Source organism: Cottoperca gobio, chromosome 16 (assembly GCF_900634415.1).
Source record: "Cottoperca gobio chromosome 16, fCotGob3.1, whole genome shotgun sequence".
NCBI lineage: Eukaryota > Metazoa > Chordata > Actinopteri > Perciformes > Bovichtidae > Cottoperca > Cottoperca gobio.
Window position 1 is genome coordinate 11,353,234 of NC_041370.1, and position 23,141 is coordinate 11,376,374.

Genomic DNA, 23,141 nt, shown 5'->3' on the forward strand with positions numbered 1-23,141 from the left:
ACTACATCACCCACAAAGCCAAACGAATACCGGGAAGTGTCCCTCACGTTTCCGTTGTCACCGTGAGATTGGTTCGACATCGGTTTCCTGCTGCAGTAAGAAGAGAAGAGCGGCGTCGAGACAAATTGGGAAGACTACACACCACCTCCAATAACTATACTGTACAATGAAACTGTTAGCAATATCTCCCTCTCTCGATATCCGCTTCGTCACGGTTGTACTGCTGGTAAGAATATATTCAATATATATACATATTCAACCGTATCTGCACTGCTTTTGAGCTACATCAGCAAGCTAACGTTAGCTAAGTAACGTTATCTAGCCTGCCGCTGGATAGTTAGCTGCTAGCTAACCGATGAGCATCTACTGGCATGAGACGTGGCTTTTAAAGTGTTCAAGACGACCAGTGAGCTCGCTGCTGGACGTGCAGTTATTATTTATCAGGTTCATTTAAGAGGCCTTTTGACTGGGTTTCACCAAACGACTCCCTTAACTAATCAAGTTACCCAGCTGCAATGTCAACTTAGCCGGTAGTGTTAAGTAACGTTGGCTGTAGTGTTGTAACAAGCCATAATCCTTCTTGTATAACCGAGGTGTAACTTGCATAACAAAGCGTATATTCCTAACAATTCCAAGAAATTAGCTTCAATTGAACTCCTTATAACTTTGTTAAGGGAGGAATGATGCACCGAGCTAGCATTAGCCATTACCACATATTGACAGCACGGATATAATTGCAAATTACTACCATGGTTAGTTTAAGCGCTTTGTTTATTGAAAGGGTTGGTCCGCAGTGTTTGATCAAGCTTTATATTTGTTATTGTAAAGGTTTGGACGCACACATTTATTGTCTGACTCTTCGCGTCTCTGAATGGTGCTCGCCGGTTGATGAATTCCTCTGTTGTGGCTCATTCTTATTGGCTGACAACCCGGAACTAGACATAGCGCCGCTGTTGTGAGAGTTTTGGGCCTGAGATGAAAACTTAAACTTCTCTCAGTTTCTTCGCAGTTTCTTCATTGGTTTAACCACAGCAACTGTGACATTTCTTATCAGTTTGCAGCTGTGTCATCATCTTTGGTTAAAAGGTACAATGACAGTTTTTACAATGTTGAGACCTTTTTTTCCAGAAAGGGAAGGACTGTGAAAGTTAAGCTCTTGACTATTTGCTTGTGTGTGTGTGTGTGTGTGTGAACAAAAGTTCAGCTACATATAGGGTTACCCAGTAAAGCATGAAGCAGTGTGAGCTCTGGCTATTTCACTGTTCATATCTGTCATATCCTGTTTGAATAAGATGTTGAGTCAACAGTCAGATCACAGCAGATAAAGAGATAGTGCAGGCATACTTTTACAGAAGTGTAGACTACAGTGGCTGACGTTATTTTCCGCAGTGGGTGTAATGATAATGCAGAAAAATATGGCATTGCATTTTCGACCTCAATTAATTTATTAAATTATTTATCAACAGGGTGAAAGTTTTGAAAACGCAGTCTTGTTAAACATAGGCTCTTTAATACAAGTGTTCATTCATGCTACAATTGCCTTTTTTAATTTGCATCTCTCCAGAGAGAGAGAGAGAGAGATGCAAATAGAATTAGACTAAAAGATAAGTTGTCAGAGAAAATGTCTGACAAAATAGGATGTTTGTAAAAATTGTGCAGTGTCATTATGTGTAATGGCCACATTATTTGAGTAAAGACTGACTGAAAGAATAACATTGCAAATAGCAGCGACAGTTTGCTCACTCTATTTGGTGGAATTAGCACTGCTTGTACATTTAAAGATGACAGCTGATTTGCCACCTTTGGAGATATGTGGGCTTAACAGTCAACACACTGTACGAAATGGATGCTGCTCTACTGTGAAATGTTTTGTCACACTTTGTTTAGCGACATATCAAAGTTAAAAATACTGTGTTTGGATACTTAATTAATGGAGAGAGGTCCATATATCCTTCAACAGGTAGGTATTAACAGGAAAAAAACATTACATTTCCAAGAACATAGATCTTCACATATTTCTGAGACTTCCTGGTTATTTCCTTAAATATTTCCCATTAGTTTATCAAAACCTTCAAAAGGAAAAATCCCTCAAACGTTAAAATATGTGCTATTTCCTGACTCGCGCCATCATATCCATGTGAAGTTGCATGACACTTCAGTCCACATTAACAAACACAAAAAACAGGTTACAAGGAAATATCAGATTAGGCTGGAAATCACTGAGAGCATAATTAGCATTTTGCTCTGTATCTTAGCCCAGCACCCGGAACAACTGACTGGATAAAAAGACTGGGGAAGATCCAAGAAACACTGGAAAGATTAAAACTCTTAGCTTTCCTGGGACACGTCGGGGTCCCACAGGAGGAGTTGGACAAAGTTGCTGGTTAAAGCTACGTCTTGTCTGCTGTCTTGCACCCACTCTCTATTGCAAACATAATAATTGCACACTGCTAGAAATATAAAGTATATACAAATATACTTTCAATACATTCTCAAGGTATTAATTAAGTACTATGGTCTATACTTGACACTGTGAGCTGGTGTTGGTGAGTCAGTCTCTAGATGTGCTAATTAGTGCTATGCTGACAGGCTTGTTGGTTCACTCAAGCTTTTAGTTCTGAATTTCAGGAAATATAGGTAATACAGGTTAATGTTTTGTTCTTATTCATTGTCTTCAGAATCTTTTGTCCCCACATAGTTGTCTTAACCAGCATGTCTGTGTCTTTATGTTTTTAATTACCTATCTATATATTTTCCTGTGTGCCTGTAGGTGATGGGCCTCTCTACTCCCGGACAAGCAGACATCACAAGTCTGGATTCAGCCAACATTGATGACGTCCTAAGTAAGCCTTCATGCTTAACTCTTCAAAAGTGAAAGGAATAGTAGTTTGGGAAATACTCGTATTCACATTCTTGCTGGGAGTTGGATGCGAAGATCTTTACAACTCTCATGTTTATTCATTTAATATGAAGCTACAGCCAACAGCTGGTTGGCTTAGCTTGGCATAGCTTGGCATACAGTCTGGAAACATCTTATTTCCTTGTATTTCTATCTCATCTAGTTCTTGCCAAGGAAGCAAATAAGCATATTTCCCAACATGTTAAACTATTCCTTTTAATACATCAAAGACTAACTTTTTTTACTCACTTGTCTTTAAGAGATACTTGTTGTTCTTCCATTTTTGTTTTGTCTGCCAACAACATTATGTTTTCAGTCCACTTGGTCATACTGTTTTTATGTCTCTCTTAGTTAAGATATCACAAAAATCATGTGATTTTGTTGACCAAGGAGAAACGTAGACTATTACGCAATTAGTTGTTTGTTTTGATAGCACCATTAAACGTTTTTTTACATCACTTTCTTGTCTGATTTGTCACCACCGCACACTAAATTTCTTAAATATTTGGGTAACCTGGAAAGAAATGTATTCTCTTTTTTATGTTCCATACGGTTTTCTTAAAACCTCATTGATGCAGGTCTGACCTACTTGAGAGTCATTGGCCCTTGGCTTACCTTTTTACCAGACAGACATTTAATGACATTTAATCAATGGGTGGTACAATGGATGAATAAATTAATATATATAACCATATGGCCATCAGTCAGTGACAGAAAACTGAGGGATTTAAGATTGAATAGACTTATATTTGAATTAGTAATACTAGCAAAATATACACTCATGAGTGTATTTAGTAATGTTTAGAGGCTTATATTTATTTACTGATTGTGTGTGTTTATGTGTTTCCTTGCAGATAATGCTGGGGTGTCATTAGTCAATTTTTACGCAGACTGGTAAGTGTGTTGTTTCTCTCCCACAATCATTGGACCGCTGTATATTATGTCAAGGATGTTTTAAGGACTTTTTCTGATGATACAGAAGTTTTCTATGAATGCCACATTGTGTAACAAGTATAATTCGATTGTTGTCATCTACAGGTGATTTTATTTTTTAATCTCATTATGTCTAAGTAATGGATAGTTAATAGAACTGTTACAAAAAACATTTGCCAACATTGGCAAATACTGCTAAATTTAGTCCAATGGATCTAAAAATCTATTTGATATACTTACAAAATATGGATCGTATAAATCGTATTGGCCTTACACCACTTCACTCCCCCCTTACAGGTGCAGGTTCAGTCAGATGCTCCATCCAATATTTGAGGAGGCATCTAACATAGTGAGGGAGGAGTTCCCTGAAACCACGCAGGTGGTGTTTGCCCGTGTCGACTGTGACCAACATTGTGAGTATTTACTAACTTTTTTTAATTACAATTTAGTGTTCTTTAATATTGTCAAGAGAAGTGCCCAGCAACAAATGGATAACAATTCAACTTGATTTCACTTATTGATATGTTTTTCCGTTGTTTAACTTATAACGTGAACAAATAGTGAAAAATGCCCATCACGAGTTACCAGAGCCATACCAATGATTAATTTGATCAACAGTCAAAAGTATTTCATAACAATGTGAAATAAAGACAAATAAACTTAGTAATATTGAAGTTGAAACTGTGAAATGCTTTCATTTTTGCTTACTTAAGTGATTACTTGTCCAAATTATTATTATTAGTATTAATATATGGGGTGGTTGTTGTTTATGGTGATCTAATGCCATAACCTGCTCTAACTCTGTTATTATATATATATATATATATATATATATATATATATATATATATATATATATATATATATACACACACACACACACAGTCTATATTTGATGCACATATGTACACATAGATGCCAAGGACACCAAAGCACAGACGCATAAACCGCCAGCCTCAGCCTTTTGAGATAAAGCAAATTAAAGAGAATTATTGATGACCTGCAAACTGTTTGAAGACTAATGACAAAACTGCTGCTTCCTGTGAAGACGGGAGGCTTAGAGACACCCCGCAGGGAGATTGACACCTGCCACATGCACACACACACACACACACTCATTCAGTGTGCAGAGAGAATATTTACTCTTGGTGGGGGGCAGCTTTCATGTGGGAGATCAGAGCTCAGAGCTGACTGAAGGCAGTGTTTTCAGGTTTAACCGCCGTCTCTGTCACTTCTCTGCTCCTCATCCACCCATCCCCATGTGTTTTTACTCGGCTTCTTCCTCTTCATCAATTGATTTGTCCTTCTTTACTTAACTTCTCCCTTGCCTCTCTGTGTAGCGGACATCGCCCAGCGGTACCGCATCACCAAGTATCCAACATTGAAGTTGCTCCGCAATGGGATGATGATGAAGAGGGAGTACAGGGGTCAGAGGTCAGTGGCGGCCATTGCTGACTTCATCCGCCAGCAGCAGGTCAACCCTGTGAAAGAGATGCACACAATGGAGGAGGTTAATACTCTGGATGTGAGTTGAAAACACGCACAATCAAAACATTGCACATTTCAACATTCATTGTAAAAAATAAAGGTTAATTTCTTTTCTCATTTTTTTTTAACTTTCTTATTCAACAGAGAAGCAAGAGAAACATCATAGCTTACTTTGAAAGTAAGGACTCGGAGAACTACCGCATTTTTGGAAAAGTTGCCAACATCCTTCGAGATGACTGCACGTTCTTGTCTGCCTTTGGGTAAGACACAACGCCATCTTTATTTTAAGCTTAGTTGTAATTCTTCAATTTCTATTTATCTTAAACTTTTTTTATCTGCTTTACTCTCACAGCGCTGTATCTGAGGCGGAGCGATTCAGTGGAGACAATATAATCTTCAAGCCTGTGGGGGAGGGCATCCCCGACATGGTCTTCCTCGGCTCACTCATCAACTTCGACCTGACTTACGCTTGGGCCCAGGACAAGTGTGTGCCTCTGGTCAGGGAGATCACCTTTGAAAATGGAGAGGTTTGTTTCCTGCTTTTTCAAATAGAGCTTTGTCAGCTTGATCTATTTCTTTTTTTGGTCTGATAATAGTTGTGTAAATCTTGATGTGTAGATGGAGATATTTACACAAAAAACATCCTGGAGGGTATTCATGGAGTCTGTGGCTTGTCCATCTGCTGAGCCACGGAAAGGCTCTGGCTCCATCTGTCCTTGACACTTTGTGTATTTGTATTTGTGTTTTCCAGGAGCTGACTGAAGAAGGGATCCCTTTCCTCATCTTGTTCCACGTTAGAGAAGACACAGCGAGCTTAGAGAAGTTCCAGCATGAAGTGGCTCGCCAGCTCATCAGCGAGAAAGGTGAGCCTGAGTGTTTGTGGCATTTTGTACCAATCAGGGATGCACATTTTAATTACTCATGAGCCAAACAGCTCTTGTGCACAGAAGTGGTGTTCATGACATTGGTGTCACCTCCTCAGGGTCTATAAACTTCCTGCATGCGGACTGCGAGAAGTTCCGCCATCCTCTGCTCCATATCCAGAAAACTCCTGCTGACTGTCCCGTCATAGCTATAGACTCATTCAGACACATGTATGTCTATCCCGACTTTAAAGACCTTGAGTAAGTACCACGTTTCACTTTCTCTTTTAAAATGTAGTGTATGTGTGCAGCACTATAATCCTTATAGATGCACAATATTATCCAAACCTGACAAATTATAAATATTTGGTCATTTCAAACAATACCAACATATTTTGTTTCTTTTACGATACCACCATGGGCTTTTTTTTTTTTTTCAAATGGGGGCCGGTAATTGTTTCATGCAAAAAGAAATTGCCAAATATAAATGAAAATGTACCACAAATGCAGCTGTAATTAAGAAATGAATCATCCACATGTCAAATCAGTCAGATACATTCAGCGTTCTTTTGGACATTTTTGAGCAATTATTTCCTAATACTGATACTGTGTATGAGATTGTTCATAACAAAATCTCCTTAAATTAAGTTAATTCCATTACACACACACACACACACACACACACACACACACCTCCACACTCCACTGTGCACTCAACAACAGAGAAATGTCACACATCCTAAAATCTGTCCTTTATGAATGGGCCAGGACACCGGAGCTAATGTGACATGATTTGGCACGTGCAATAAGTGCTAAACTAATCCAGTCTAATCTAATTTAATCTTATTTATTCTGCCCCCCACCACTCGGCCTCCCCCCAGTCCCCAATCAGAGTCTGATCAGATAGACAGAAGCCCTGAGGACTGACCAGCCCTCCACAACCTAATTACATCACATCACCACCTGCATGTGGCACACAGCTTGTAATTACATTAGCCCAGTGTATGTTGTGTGTGTGTTTATTTATATATATATATATATTTGTGTGTGTGTATCTTCATGCTGCTCTGACACACGGGGTTAGCTGCGACTGGGGACCTGCTCCGCCTGTGTGATATGACAACAGCTCATAACCTGTCGTTAATAAGCGCACTTCACAGGACAGCGTTGATATGGATTAATGCTGATTCATGACACGTCCGCAGGGACTGATTTCTTCTGCTGCTGCCACAAGCTGTTTTGTCTCATATCAACTGTCTTTATTGCTGAACTTTGTCTGTTTGACAAAGGCATTCCGACACACAGTCACTGGGCCTCATGCAAGAACCACTCTTACAAACAGACGGGCTTTAAAGAGGCCCGTACGACCGAGTTAAGAGAATTTGTTGCATTCACCAATTTTCTTTTCTTGTACACAACATTTTGTGGTCCAGCCCTGTCGTACGAGATGTGTAACGATAGTCTGCCTCTCTTCACAAAGGGAGAAACGCCTGAAAACAAAAACACCTAATAATGCATTAATCTGAATGTATTTGTTACAGAAATCTAATAACATAAAGATAAATAACTGAAATGAACTTTAAGTAAACTAATATTCATCATGGCTTGGCCTGTACATGTATTGGCATGTTGTTGGATAATTCTGGGGTTAAAAGCTGCCTAGTTCTTTATGGAGCTCGCTGTCCAGAGTAACATCCTTCATTAAAACACCTGACCGTGTAACACTACCTACTGTATGATATGCTCCCGCCCATTTCCCTGACTGTCGCTTCCCCTTGTCCTTATGGACAAACTTCATGCCGGAGCTATGGCTCAGGAGGCAGAGTAAGTTGTCTAATTAATTGCAGGGTTGATGATTTGAGCCCCAGCTCCTCCTGACCGCAAGTTGAAGTGTCGTTGAGCAAGATGGGAAGATACTCAAATTCCTCCTTGTGCCAGTATGTGTGTCTCCATGACAGGCTAAATTGTAAAGCACTTAGTTGACAAAGGTAGAAAAGCAATTTATTCACCTTGTCAGACCCTTCCCTCCTTTGATTATTATGATTAAATCTCACAAACACGCACCTACTCATGAATATATATGGCACTCATCAGGCAGAAATGTATCATTTATAACGAGTTTATGAAATTAAAATCCGACTTGTTTGTACAAACACTTGTATGTACAAGCCTCACACAGATTAGGCTTGTACAGATTAGATTAAGGATACAAAAATCTTCTTTTCATGATGTCCAATGTGTGTTTCTGTTTCTGTGTCCCCCCTGCCCCTCCCCTCAGTATCCCTGGAAAGCTGAGACAGTTTGTGTTGGACCTTCACTCTGGAAAGCTACACCGAGAGTTTCACCACGGTCCTGATCCCACGGACAGCACGCCCGGACAGGTCAGGCAGTGCCACGGACTACGCTGTCACTGAAAGTTGGTTTTCTACGTCATGTGTAACTTGACTGTTTGTTCTGACTTTTACCCCCAGGAGGAGACGGGAGGAGAAGTGGCCAGCAGCCCTCCAGAGAGTTCATTCCAGAAGCTGCAGCCCAGCGAGACTCGCTACACCATCCTCAGACGGGACCGTGACGAGCTGTGACCTCAACAGCCTTCCAGTGATCCTGTGACTCAATGCCACGCCCCAGGGTCAGGGAGGGGGTTAGGGTTGGGACAGGCCAGCGGGACAGAACAGCAACACCCAACACCCTTACTCAAGAGAGAGAGAGAAGAGGAGAATGAAGTGGAAGAAGAAGGTGAAAAAGAAGAACAGGAGGAGAGGAGTTCAGTCTACGACACAACCATGTTGGAATAACCTATATTTTCATAACTCTTTCACGTACAATTTTTATTTTGGATCAAAAGGAAGGGGTTAAAGAAGAAAAATGTGTGTGGGCAGGGGTTAGGGGCATTAGGACATTAAGAGAAGTGTTTTTACTTTTATTTTCTGGAGCTTGTAAATATGTTTGTGCTACATGGGAGTCCCCTTGTTGGTCTAAATTAAATGCAGAGTTCTTTTTTAATTTTATTCCTTTCTTTTACATCACCCGGCTTTTTGTAGAAGAAAAAACCAGAACAGTTCCCTCACTCGTACGGTTCTTATCTGTGGGTAGTTCAGTTCAGCCTGTCTGGTAGGAGACGCTTGTTTAGTCTCACTGACCTCATGGCTGCATCTCAATAATATTACCAACTCTAGTCTAATTAATTTGTATAGCACAAGTTATAACAATATGCCTGTTCGAAGTAGCTTTATCTCCATATCTTCTCCATGCACGGAGTTCTGAAGGAATAGAAAACATTTTAAATGCTTGGTAGGCGTAACACAATTTCAAACCATGACTTGAGAAAGAAGATAAAGAGACGGAGCTACTCCAGCCTATTGAGATGCACCCCTTCTCTCCCTGGTACTAAATGATTATAGATTATGATGTCTCTTACAGTGCTTATAAAAAGTATTGCCCCCTCGGACCTTTTTTATGTGTCACTGTTTTATAACACTGAATCACAGTGGATGTAATTAGGATTTTATTTTTGTCAACAATCGATAGCAAATACTGTAATGTCAAAGTGAATGAGCCTTTTGGCCATCATACGAAATTCTGTGTTTAGTAAAAGCCTGAAACTGCTGAACACCAAAAACACATTATCCCTGGTGGTGGCAGCATCATGCTATGTGGAGGCTTCTCTGCAGCATTGCCCGGACAGCTTGTGACTGCAGAAGGTTAAATTGATGCAGAACAGTACAGAGAAATCCTGTTCAAAAGATACAACTTTAAATTTGACATCAAGTAGACTCAAACCTAGAAGCCAAATCTAAAGGATTTAAAAGAAGAATGTAAAATAATAAGTGTTGAGACGTGTAAAGCTGTTACAGGCCTATTGAAGTAGACCTAAGGCTGTAACTTTTGCCAAAGGTGCCTCTATTAAGTATTGTCTTGAAGGACATGAATACTTATGCAATCAGGACTTCTGTCAATTCTGTACCCAAGAAATCTGAAAGTCTTATTTTACTGTCTAAAATGCTGATTACCTCCACTACTGTAAAACATTAAAAGTCAAAGGGGGCTGGATACCTTTTTAAAGGCACAGTATTTGCCATAACACCTTGGCAGTTGTTTTTCCCCTGGAGTCAAATAAGAGGGTTTTGCAATGATGTACTTTAAAATGGTTATGAAATGGCTGTTGTTTTTGCTGTTACCTGTTGTCAAACGTGTCATCATGCGGGGGGAGAAAAGACAGCGTCCTTCCCTGTGCTTTAATAAGCACAGAGAGACGAGAGGGGAAAACCCACGGTGGAAATTTACAGTCTGCCACTTTATACAAGTTCTCTTAAAAACTGGTTTAGTCTCTTTATACCTCTTTGGGGATTTGGTACAAGTCTTGCGCCCTGAGATCCCCAGAGCGTGATTTGAATCCAAAAGCAGAAGCCAGATTGAAAGTGTAGGGACCCATTGCTAAGTTTGTACTGCACGTCCTGCCCTTCCATAGAGGCCAACAGATGCCTGCATAGTAACATATCAGCCCACATACAGGCGAGCAACAGGGGGGGGGAGTGTGATGCCATTTCTAAACCAAGTCATCTCAGGGGGAGAAGAGTAAAAAACAAATAAAAAAAAGTAAATTAAAAACCATTTTACAGGATATTATGTTGTCTGATGCTTTGTATGTCTCTCTGCACTACACTGGTGTCATTTACTGTGATATTTATCCATTGCATGACATTAATGTTGAAAAAAACCCATTTTATTTGACAGAAAACCAGCAGCAGTATAATCAATACATGGCAGGTTCTTCCACGAGACCCTGAAGTGATCTGGACAGTGGCACTTTGGTGCAATTTTGCTCTCACACTGGACAAAAAGAAGTCTGTGAATATATACAGTATAATTTACATAAACATTGAAGCAGAACCACAGGTGACATAAGGCTTAAAACATTTTCTGCATACATCATTCTTACTGTAGTCTCAGAAGTACAGCTGTACACATGGGGATATTATGTTCTGCATAAAGAACATGGAAGCATGATCACTGGTGAAGAAGGATCTGAAAAAAGATGTTTGAGGAACAAAGCGTCTCCTTGTTCAGCTTTAGCATTTGACAGAATGGTTGGGTCTGTTAAACTGACGCCAAAGATTTATTTTAGTAAAGAAATGTTACGTCATTTGGACCCAACCACACACAGAAATAGGTAGTGTAAATAACCACTTGGTTGTCTTGAGAAAAAAAAATCAGCTGTGTGCAAAATTAGATCAATGTCCTCAGGCAAAGCATTCTCAACTGAACATGAAAGTCTGACTAAAGCTGTTATTACAGAATTATTTTACAAAAGTGCTTGGCAACAGCAAAGCCTGATGACTTCTTATGTTAAGTCTCTTTAAGGCAATGTGACACTGCCGGAGGTCTAGTTTGTGCTTCTGATTGATCACTGAAGCCTTTAGTGATTAGTCAACACCTGAGGTCAGAAGACGAACGAGAACTTGGGTCATTTGTCCTTGTTTGTCTCTGGTGGTGGTGCTGTCAGTCGTTTCATCTGTAGATCCACTCGGGCTTTGCGGTGTTTCTGAGCCAGGTTGCCGCCCGCAAACCCCAGGACGCCGCCTCCCAGAGCAGCAGCCACCCCTGCCGCTTTGAACCCAACCAGCAGGCCGAGTGGACCTCCTAATACACCGCCAAGCAGCGCCCCGGCAATCGGCAACACCGCCAACTTGTAGCCCACCGCCTAGAGAGACAGGAAGAAGAGATATGCTCTAGTTTAATTTAACATCTACACATACACACACCTTTGGAGACATCAGTACTTTGTGGCTTAGAGACAGTCTGCGATAGAGTTGGGACGTGGCTATCCTTTCATGATCACACATCGAGCCAGGGAAGGAGGAAAAAGAAGAAGAAGACACAAACAAGCCTGCATGTGTAAATGTAAATCAACACTGCCATAGCTGCTTCAAAGAGTTTTCATTATCTCCATTTAGGAGATATCAGAGAGATGTGGCCTGTGTGTTATTACAGCTGTTATCATCAGAGTGGAAGGTGCTCTTTGCTGATGACAATTAATGACACACACAGACACAGACACAGACACAGACACACACACACACACACACACTTGATTAACACTCACCATTAAATTAATCTAGTTCAAAAGCTAGCATTGCATGTCCCCACCCCCGTGGCAGTTGAGGGAATTTTAATTTCATTTGAGCTGAGTTAAAAGGACTCTGGGCACAGGTTGTGGAGGATGGATGAAATGTGTGACTGTGTGTGTGTGTGTGTGTGTGTGTGTGTAACGCTGTTTGACCTGATGACAGATTACAAGCTTTCAAACGCGTTAAAACATCTGACGTACCTCTCATCTGCTTCATCTCTCCACCCCGGCTAATGTGCAGCCTACTACATCTACCAGCAACCTTACAGAGAGGTCAACCTTTGTTTGTCGGGTGGATTTAATTTAAAATAACCATTTTAAAAGAAATATTTCTATAATTGTGCCATTTATTTTATAAATATTAGGAATAAAGCTCAAATTGTTAAAAGGTCATTGAACAGACTTTCTCACATGTCTGGTATCCAGCTATGCAGTTTTTATTTGCCTAGATTTCAGTCTGAGAATCCATCCAAAGATGATGGAGGTGAATGAAATGATGCTCACACCATTAAATCACAATGAAAAATATGCAAAATTAAATTACATTCATTTGGCAGGAGGTCTTATGCAAAGACTTTCCCCATGCATACACATGGTCAGGGACACAAACTGCCACCCCTACAAAGAAAACAGCTGCCAAAAATATTATAAGAATTGATGAAGATTCATTTAATAGCATTATAGTATGTCTTTCAAGAGACAATGTGTCAATCTGGATAATATACAGACTGCTCTGTGGAACGCTTTGTTCACATTGGAAGATTAGAGAACAGTTTTTACTTGGTGCAGATTATCCAGAGTAATGCGAACAATTCTTCTAAAATAGGAAGTTGCTTTTAAATTGGTTAAATTTCTTATTTCAATGCTTTGAGCACCACAAAAGAAATGTAACTCATCTCATTTGTACTTGAATGGTGGCGGAAATCTCAGTAACCAGGACAAATCAGTATCCGCATGGCACTTCTTCAGCGTTGGCATTTACAGGTTTCTCTCAGCACACAGGAAACTCGACTCGGTGTCATCAGCGTTTTTTTTCTTACAGTGTAATAACTTCACACCTCTATTATGTTCCTAAAGGTGTGAGCAAAACACAGATCAAAAAACTGCTTCATCTGACAGATTAATTCCTTTTTCCTTTAATCCCAAACAAAATACTGTAAAGTAAAGTTAGAAAATGTCACAATCCTTAGTAGAAAACAGTTTGAACTAGTGTGTGTGTGTGTGTGTGTGTGTTGATTAACAAAAACAGGTGATTCATTCTCAATATTACAGAGAAAAAGTTCAACATTTCAAGAGCGCTATATGTGTGAAGGGCACCGAGTTGTCCTTCTGAGTTACACTCTGTGTGTAAGAGTGTATTGAATTGGTAATGGAAGGCCAAATGCTGCACCTGAAATACTATTAAACAGTCATTCAAACCTCTCCTTAATGCTACACACACACACAAACACGCTGACCCTCTCTTGTCACCCCTCTCATCCTACCTCTCTATCACGCCTCTTCCCCTCCACTCCTCTCTCTATTTCCTTAATTGCAGCTTTCCTCCGTATTCGAACGGATCAATAGGGACAAACGCTGTGGAATGGCTGGGAGGCAAAGTGCCATCGATCTCCCCATCTCCCAAACACTACACACACACACACACACACACACACACACACACACACACACACACACACACACACACACACACACACACATCAGATCATCAGGACACACACACACACACACACACACATACACACCTTCCCCAGGCTCTTGGTCCCCTCCTCCACGTTGGCAGCGGCTGCGTTGACGTTGTCCTCTATGCTGTCAATCTTCTCCTGCTGGGACTGATGCACAGGGGTGAGACACACACACACACATATTAACACACACACACACACTCACTCAAGCAACCACATTCGCCGACATAAACACACACGCATGTGAAAGAGCAACCACCTGTCATGTATTACGTTTTTTTATTTTTTTATCTGTCCAAATTCTGCTCCACGGCACCAGCGAACACGGGAAGGGTGTGTATGAGTGTGTGTGTGTGTGGAGGTTGTGGGTATATTCAAAGGATGTCACTGGGGGTGGGGTCTATGTGTGTGTGGCATTGTGTAGATCTCATGAAATATTCAGAGTGGCAGCTGTCTCTCTCCATGTGAGGGCTGGATGGACACAGTGACCAAACAACAACCAGAAGCACTTCTCTTCTCCTCCTCTTCTTCCTCACCTATCCTCAACACCACTTCTCCCTCTTTCATCTCCTCGCTCTGAGCTAGAAGTTTTTTGAATTAATTTTTTTACACATACCCATGTAAAATGTTATTGTTTATTTTGTGACGGTTACGGGCAGTTTAACCCCTCACCACTCAGATTCACAGATCACATCTTCGTCTCTCTAATTTTCTGCGCTTTTATTTGTTTCCCTTAAAAGCAGCAGTTTCACCAAGATGATAATAAAGCTGCAACAAACTGTTATTTTCATAATCTATTAATCTGATGAATAATTTCCTAGATAAAATGTCCCAAATGTCCAAAAAAATATAATCTAATAAATGCATAAATGACCCAAACATAATAATCAAAAAGAGAAAGAATGACAATCACAACAATTGATTCATTTTCTGTTGATCAACTAATCGACTAATCTTTGCATCTCCAAACGAAAAGCCGGAATATTTTGCGATGACGTGTTCACACGTTTTGAGTAAATAAATAAAAGTGTATTCTTGAGTTGGCAACATTCTCATTCAAAGGTCCATTCAGTAATTCCATGACAACTAAACAAACTCCATCTGCTGAGGAAAATGATGTGATTTGAATAAATGGACCTTGTGGTAAAAATGGAATTAGCATTTCTATTTCTTCTTTTATTTATTTGTCATGTTTTTAATTTAATTTAATTAATGTGATCTCAGGGCGTTCTTAGCTATATGAGAAGTTAAAAACCCTTTCATAAATTGATTAGTGCATGTACGAAAGATATATTTAATCTAGTTTTGGTAAACAATGCACTGTTTATAGTAATTTAGTAGGTACAAATAAAGATTAAAATGTTGCTTCATTGCTTTTGTTTTATGTTTTTTTTTGTGACTCTGGTCACATTTTCTAGAGTAAATAAATAATATAAGAAATACTTGATAAATCTATAAATAATTGAAATACTGTATTTGTCAGTTTTCTACAGCACAGTCACATGACAGGCTTATAAGTGTGCGGCCTTAGAAGACACACGAAGAAAAAAAAACAGACACCGGAACAGCCGCTAACATGACGCATGTGCAGACAAAGACACAACCACACACTCACACTCAGTATTTCCACTGTGGCTGAGAGCTGGGATATTACTCCCCTAACGACGTCTTTCACCCGTGAGACACCACAACAACATGTCTATGCTCTTTCTGCCCCCCCCCCCTATGCCTCTGTATTTTTTTTTAACCCTAACTACATCTTCACTCTCTCTCTTTTCACTGTTAATCTCTCCTTCACTCTGCTTCTCTCTCTCTCCATCTCTGAGGATAACGTGATAATCTGAGCCGTCTGTTCTCCACCTGCTCCGATGTGGCCATTGTTCCCCACCTCTCCCCCTGTGGACAACCTGCTGCTCTCCCCCAAATCCTCCCTCTCGCCATCGTCTACTTCTCAATCTCTCCTCCTGCACTGGTAAAGGGCCTCTGGGGCCCCAGCCGTCGTCCTGAGCCGATCTGTGTTAACCTCCTCTCAGAGGAGCCTTACCAAGCAACACAAGCACATACGGTCAAATACGCACCACTTCCTGGAAACGCTATAGGCTGTCACATTGTTTTTGTTCACGGGGGTAGCTGTGCACACATGTAGATGGAGAAATGTGAGCAGCCACAAAGTCCACAGCAGAGTTGAGTGTTCGTACTCACGTGAACGAGCAGAGAGAACTCCGTCACCAAACCACTCAGTTCCTTCAGATCCTGAGAGAGAAAAAACAACCGCGTTTATTTTTTATTTTGATGTTTAGTTATCACTCAAATCTACAGCTACAGTACGTCCGAACTTTTCATTTGAACTAATAATCCCGTTAACTAACAAGAGGGAATGCTAATGTGCACTGTATGTATCACAGTAGAGCAGTGTGGAGTGAGGGCGTCTGTAGGAGCAGGTGAGAGGGGTCAGCTGAATTAGATGATCTTGCAGTAGCAAGGAATAATGCACGTAACCATAGCAACATTTAGTGCAGCCCAAGGATGGAAACTACTTTCTTGTCATTTGCGTTCAGTGCTTTGATTTAAATTCAACATAGGCCTTTTTCACAAGAGACATTTTGACATGTCCCAGCAGGAAAAGCACAGGTGTACATAATAAAAGTAACGACGGCTGAGTTTCATTTAGCTGCTTGAGTTTCAGGGTCCTGCTGCTGTGCATGCTGGCTCCCTGTCGCGCTGTCATTGCTTACTGGGACACTTGAATAGAAACCATTGTTCATGTTATTAGTAACAAAATCATGCTCTTCTGTCTATAAGTCAAAATGTCTGCGGTTTTCCATTTTGCTAAACTCTCTCTGCAGATAACTTTCATAACTCTTCAGCTGTTATTTAAGAAACGCTTCATTCGATGCGTTTTCTTTAGCTGTTATTGAAAGATTAGTATTGGCAGTAATGCATTAGAATAATTCAAAAATAGTGACAACTATGTATAAAACAAAAACAAACAAACAAATACAAAAGTCAGTTATGGAATCGTTAATATTGCCAGATATCAGAGATGATATTTTTAGTCAGCATCAAAAAGTAAAATGTTTAATGATGCTGAAATAATGCATACACTTCAGCCCTATAATATCTTATTCTAGTAGTTTGCTGTCACTTTTATGAAGTCATTATTTTCTGTATATTAATGGTGTGCTCTCTATAACATTGTGAAATCTTAACATTACGTAGGTGAAGGCTTTAAATAGGCCCAGTGGGTCTTCTGCCTCTTCCTGCACTGTACATTATTCCTTATCTGTTTTGTCTGTGTGTTGTTAAATTGTGCAAATAAACTTAAACTAAACCTAAAAACCTTACTTTGTTTAGAATCACATGGACAAAGCAAAGTAAGAGATGGAGTAAGATGCTAAACCACAAGAGACAAGTTAAATCCAAGCTCTCGTTATTTTTCTTATTTTACAGGAGAAAGTAAAGGAGGAGATTGTGAGATAAGAGTCTTGCACCTTGTCTTGCATACCAATATTAAGCTGTACACCTTGGAATCACATGTCAAAACATAGGGTCTGTAACAACAGCAAAGCAATAAGCAACAAGATGAGATTTACTTTGAAAAATTAAGAATTTAAGAAAAGTCAAAAATAAGAATATGATATCTAGACTGCATGTTAGGGTCCAGCCCTCATACCTCTTCCAGGTTGTCCCAGGACTCAGCCGCACTCTGATCCGCAGGGATTTCTGGAAGGTGGAGCTGAATTTGCCTGCCAGATACTGGCTCCTCGCACACATCGTCATCAGCGTGGCAACTGCTGGACACACAGCTGGATGGCTGAGCAGCAGGTGGTGTTGCTGGCGCAGGCTGAGGCACAGGGTTAGAGTGCAATAGCAGGAAGTCTTGTGCGGCGGCTGACGCCCTGTCTCTGACTGGCTTGACAAGCGCTTCCAGAGCGGCAGCGTCTTCGGCACGGACCCGTGTGCACAGCTTCTCCATCTCTTTGATGTTAGCTCTCAGCTGCTGCAGGAAGACAGAAAAGAAGCGGGTTTCTCTGTAAGATTGAGTGTACAAAAAGACCATTTATACAGAAGGACATAGAATTAAAATGATTATAAACTATACAAAATAATGTAAATAATAAAACAACATTTTTAAATCCTCAGAAAAAATAATAGTAATATAATAGTTGTTTATTTTGCCAGCTGGAAAGAAGTGCTCATGCTGACAGCTTCAGCATCCCAATAAACTGTTCTAGTGATGGGAAATGTGTGTGCGTGTGCGTTGGGGTGTGGGCTTAATAAGGTTCAGATATGAGGCCGGGGACCACAAGCCCCCTCATCCCACCGTGCCCTGAGGGTGACAGGAGGATTACATGCCAGCCATCAGCCCTCCAGGCCGCAGCCCGCCCTGGGCTCAGAGGGTCAACGCACTGCCGATAACACATGCTGCTAATTACACGACATGAATAAACATACATGCATACACTCGTCCTTGTGTGCATAAAACTGAAAAACACACTGATTAACACAGAAGCAGTCAGATCAGGCACCTGTAAGCCTGCAAATTAACCGTGAGCATGCGAAGCTCAAACGCACAGACAGAGCAACCAAACACATACTCAATAGCAGATATTCATGATAAAACGGTATTGACTCTGCTCCCCTGTTTCACCGTGTTTGCTGTGGTTGCTGTGGTCAAGGTGGGGGTACTGAGTCTGTGGGTACGCTAAGCCAGTGGAAGTAAATGTCAATCATCTTGTGGGGGGAGTCTTTCTGAGAGGAGGGACAAAGGACAGTCTAAACAGACTGAAACACATACTTAAAACAGATAGGCCACTTACTATATATTAGAACGTGTCGCTGCTATACTGGTATTTAAGATAATTGTGATTATGTTTATCATGGAAATAATACACAGTTGATAATATCGTGTTTATAATTCAGCATCTATTAAATCCTTTCCATTTCTTTCTTTTTGTGTGCTTTGTACAGTTACGGATAAAGACTCTCGCTCCACCTCACAACATTTGTATTTTGTCAAAACAAGATACAAAATGCAGAATTCTCTCTCTCTCTCTCTCCCTCCCTCTCTCTCTCTCTCTCTCTCTCTCTCTCTCTCTCTCTCTCTCTCTCCCTCTCTCTCTCCCTCTCCCTCTCTCTCTCTCTCTCTCTCTCTCTCTCTCTCTCTCTCCTCCCTCTCCCTCTCTCTCCCTCTCTCTCCCTCTCTCTCCCTCTCTCTCCCTCTCCCTCCATCCATCTCTCTATGTTATGGAATATAAGCACACATGCACACACATCTAAAGCAGAGCAGACTAACCCCTTCTCTAGATTAACACCATGAAGACACGGTAAAGCACTCTGTGTGTGTCCCTGGAGTTTGCAGGGTAATGGTGAGAGAATGGGTTTTTGCCTGTTTGGAGTTATTTCACCTTCAGAGACATGGTGGCTTCCAGGCAACAACATCCTCTGAGACATTTCACACCCACCATGTGAACAAGACTGCAAGTACTTAAACACAGACAGGAGATGGTCCATTTGAGGGTTTGGTAACAGCTCTTTTTTTCTTGCCCTGATTTTTAAGGCTGAACTTCTATACAGAAAGTGTATTTATTTATAGATGTCTGATCCAGTCTTTGTATGTATCTCATACGTTTGTATAGTTTTTTTCTGGGCAAGCTGATTCTATATTAACAGATTTGATTGATCGATTATATTGCTTTTCGTCTCTTTGCCCTCCTCAACAGATGGATTGGCTCAGTTGTCATGGAGATGGTTTAGTTGTTATCACGTGACTTTGGAAATTAAATGTGTTCACGTAGTAACAAGGGGTCATATGGGGGGGGGGGGGTACAGCAATCAGGCTGGAGCTAGTGTTGAGCTGTCACACGCCACAAGCCACACGATTCGATTATGTGACTACTTGCCACTTTTAAAAGGTGGTTGAAACATGAAATATGGTTTCTCATATTTGTTGTGTTTTTTTTTAGTTGGACACAATTTGCATACCGTGTGCTTTGTCCAGGTCCCTATTCCCTTCAACTTCATATAAGCCTAAATGCTTCCATATTCTAGCTTTTAAGCCAGAGGGTGCAGGTCGGCTTGTATCCATCTGCGGTTGCTCACGCTCCGCCATCCTCACCAACGCTCAAGAAGTAGTCTAGCTTAGAGAATCGATTTATTTTAATTTGATCTAAGTATCCAGACAATATGAGACAAAAACCATACTATCCAGATGTGGGGTCGTGCTTGTTGAGGAATTTTAAGAGGCAATGAGGATGGAAGATCATCATCCATGCAATGCTTACATTCACATGTCTGCCAGTCACTGACTTGAATAATATATTAAATGCCTCTGCCTTTACACGCTGGTAGTTACAGGTAGAATTTGGCACATTGCTAGTTAAAAACATAATATTGAGGCTCACATCTTCTGTTTCACAAATGTACAATAGATTATCAATCTACACACAAACATACGCTTTGTTTGTAAGTTTACAGAGTGTTGTGTTATACCTGAACCGTTCTGCTGGCATTGATATGCTCCAGATGAAGCCGGTCCCATTGCTGGCTTTGTTGGTACTGTGAAAATAAGGGGAAAACGATCTGTTATCTATCTGTGCCGGAAGTAAAAGTGTGGATGTGAGCGTGCGATCATGTGTCCAGCCAGATTTCAGCCGTCACCTTCAGTATGTTATTGTGGTGTTTCTGCAGCCTCTCCAGGTCCGTGGGTAGAGCCACTTTAATGAACTTGTGGATTGGTGCCTCCAAGCGCCTCAGTGTCAGCTTGTTGCCTTCCTCTGCCATGTGTCCTGCTGACTGCCCACAGCCAACACCTCTTTGTAACTTAGACACGGCACCTGCTCAGTTTTATCTCACTGCCCCCACAGACACTGTAAATACCAGCAGAGTATGATTTTAATAAATACATAAATCAAATGAATAAACTCTGTGACACATGCAAGTCTGCCCACACATATAAAATTGGCACCCCCATAAGACTAATACTTTTCTTTCTTGCCAACATCCTTTCAGTGAAAAGAGTAACTGAAGTATTACTTGCATGATACACTGACTGTATAACAGCTACACAGAAATTATATTTTGATCAATCAATTAGTCGACAGCAAAGGAATGACGAATTTGGATAATCTATTGAACGCTTAAGTCATTAATCAAGCAAAAATGCGTCCTCTCATTCTCTGCTTCTAGTTTGCAGCTTTTCAAATGTGCTGCTTTTCCCAGTCTTATCATTTTAAATTAAATATATTTGGGGTTTTGGCCGGTTAGGGTTAATTGTCGGACAAAACAAGCAATTTAAATACATTACCTTGTTGGGCTCTGGGAAACTGTGACTTACAATTAATTGGTTAATTGAAAAATAATTGAGTGATTAATTGCAAATAAAAAGAATGATGATGATAATATATGATCTTTTGTTGCAACCCTACATAACACTGTGCCAGAGCAGAGCAAGGATTAGTTGTCCGACAGAAAAATAATCGATTTATCAATTTTTGTAAGTCGTAATCATAATTTTCCTGGCAAAAATGGCAGAAAATGCTGTTTTCAGTCACATGAATATGGTGCTGCTTTTCTGTTTTATATCATATTAAACTGAATATCTTTTGGACTGACAAAACAAAACATTTAAAGACATCACCTTGGACTTTGAGTAACTGGGACATGTTTTCACTACTTTCTGATATTTTATAGATCAAAAGATTAATCTAGAAAATAATCAGCTGATTAAACGATATTGAAAATAATAGTTGGTAGCAGACCTACTGCCATATACATGTTCATAATAGTGCTTTATGATAACGTTGCCCATACTGTATAGTTAGTGAGGGTTATTTTACTGGCTATTAGACGCTGATACAATATCTACTAAGTTTTCCAGACAAGCCTTAGGGTTTTAGTTTTCCATTATAGATTGATCTTGTTAATGTCGTCGTCAAGAAACTGTTCATTTGAGTAGAAGTGGACACATTTGCTTAACTTAGATGTCTTTTTAACACCTGAATGGAAACTGATGCTTACAGACATTCAGCTTGACAACAGCTGTAGCTAAATGGACGAAGTAGCATTGTATTAGCTGCTAGCTAAGTACTGAAGCAAACAGCTTCCTGTGCGCTGATATAACTCTTATTATATATTAGCAAACTCCCTGATTTAGCCAGACACTCTTGAAACACTAGTCTACTGCCGACCAGCTGACAGATAACATACGGCGACACTTACCACTGCAAGTATCACTCGAGGATATAATTTATATTCGCTAAAAACTGTTATGAGCCTCCATACTGTTGAGAAGATTGACGATTTGCTAATTTTCGGCAACGCTTTCAGGTATTTTATTCGGACACTTTATTGTTTGTAAACAACTCTCTTCCCAGTGCGTCTACGAAAAGTTTCCGACCTCAACCAGTAGCCGAAGCACATTGTGTTCCTCTTCACTGTACCACCAACAACAAGTCAGTGACATTTCTGAAATAAATGAATACAATAATAACAATGCATATGTTTCTCTAATTGATTCTATTTCATCGTGTTGTTTTGTACCAAGAAGGTAAAGCATACACCATAAATAACAAAGTGTCCAGAATCCTAATACACAAGTGAAACTAATACAGTATACACTCAGTTAATGCAATCATTTGAAGTGGAGTTTGTTCCAATACATTAAATATTCAATCTACATACGATGAAGTAGTCCTACATGTTTTGTCATTTGGGGTTTAATGACATGAGTGGTTTACATTCTGTTTTTGCACACACACAGTATTACATGTGTACGTTTTAAGGCTTATTTTTGCTTAGTTCTTTAAACTGAAAATAATATAAAAACTAAATATATTATAATAAATTAGTTTTAGTGTTATCCATCACAATGACAACAATACTTTGATCATAATGAAGAAAGATAAAAGTTACAGAAAATAACATTGAACAGTTAATTGATTAAATAAAACAAGAATTTGGAGAATTTTTATTTAATTTTTTTGTGGCTAGTCAAACAGTCAAAGCAGTGCTGCTACTTTGGACTTCACAACCTTAACATTTGAGGTCATAATCTTTGATAATATTTTTTTTAAATGACTGTGGGGTCACTGTGTGGTAATATACATTCAAATGTGTGACCTTTCAAAATGTCATAATTACTCATA

The 23,141-nt window shown here is 40.0% G+C and overlaps 2 protein-coding genes across 2 annotated transcripts; one reads left to right on the forward strand and one right to left on the reverse strand.

The window, feature by feature from the left end:
* Positions 1–56: 56 nt before the first annotated feature.
* Positions 57–10,804, forward strand: erp44 (endoplasmic reticulum protein 44). The gene is made up of 11 exons (XM_029451273.1): positions 57–226; positions 2,771–2,843; positions 3,754–3,793; positions 4,130–4,245; positions 5,173–5,357; positions 5,465–5,580; positions 5,673–5,847; positions 6,072–6,183; positions 6,303–6,444; positions 8,462–8,564; positions 8,655–10,804. Exons 1-11 carry the CDS (start codon positions 167–169, stop codon positions 8,763–8,765), a joined length of 1,233 nt encoding a protein of 410 aa, XP_029307133.1. The 5' UTR covers positions 57–166; the 3' UTR covers positions 8,766–10,804.
* Positions 10,805–10,890: 86 nt separating this feature from the next.
* Positions 10,891–22,387, reverse strand: stx17 (syntaxin 17). The gene is made up of 7 exons (XM_029451274.1): positions 22,216–22,387; positions 20,656–20,864; positions 20,488–20,553; positions 17,669–17,995; positions 16,198–16,248; positions 14,056–14,142; positions 10,891–11,884 (listed from the first exon to the last, which is right to left on the reverse strand). The coding sequence occupies exons 2-7, from the start codon at positions 20,776–20,778 to the stop codon at positions 11,648–11,650; spliced, it is 891 nt and encodes a 296-aa protein (XP_029307134.1). The 5' UTR covers positions 20,779–20,864; positions 22,216–22,387; the 3' UTR covers positions 10,891–11,647.
* Positions 22,388–23,141: the final 754 nt, after the last annotated feature.

Excerpts from the sequence above, each read along its gene's own strand:
- erp44 (XM_029451273.1), top strand. The coding sequence starts at position 167 with ATGAAACTGTTAGCAATATCTCCCTCTCTCGATATCCGCTTCGTCACG. Across the intron at positions 227-2,770 it reads TCGTCACGGTTGTACTGCTG|GTGATGGGCCTCTCTACTCC; the intron begins GTAAGAATATAT and ends GTGTGCCTGTAG. Across the intron at positions 6,184-6,302 it reads CCAGCTCATCAGCGAGAAAG|GGTCTATAAACTTCCTGCAT; the intron begins GTGAGCCTGAGT and ends TCACCTCCTCAG.
- stx17 (XM_029451274.1), bottom strand. The coding sequence starts at position 20,778 with ATGGCAGAGGAAGGCAACAAGCTGACACTGAGGCGCTTGGAGGCACCA. Across the intron at positions 20,554-20,655 it reads ACCACAATAACATACTGAAG|TACCAACAAAGCCAGCAATG; the intron begins GTGACGGCTGAA and ends TTATTTTCACAG. Across the intron at positions 11,885-14,055 it reads GGACCAAGAGCCTGGGGAAG|GCGGTGGGCTACAAGTTGGC; the intron begins GTGTGTATGTGT and ends CTGTCTCTCTAG.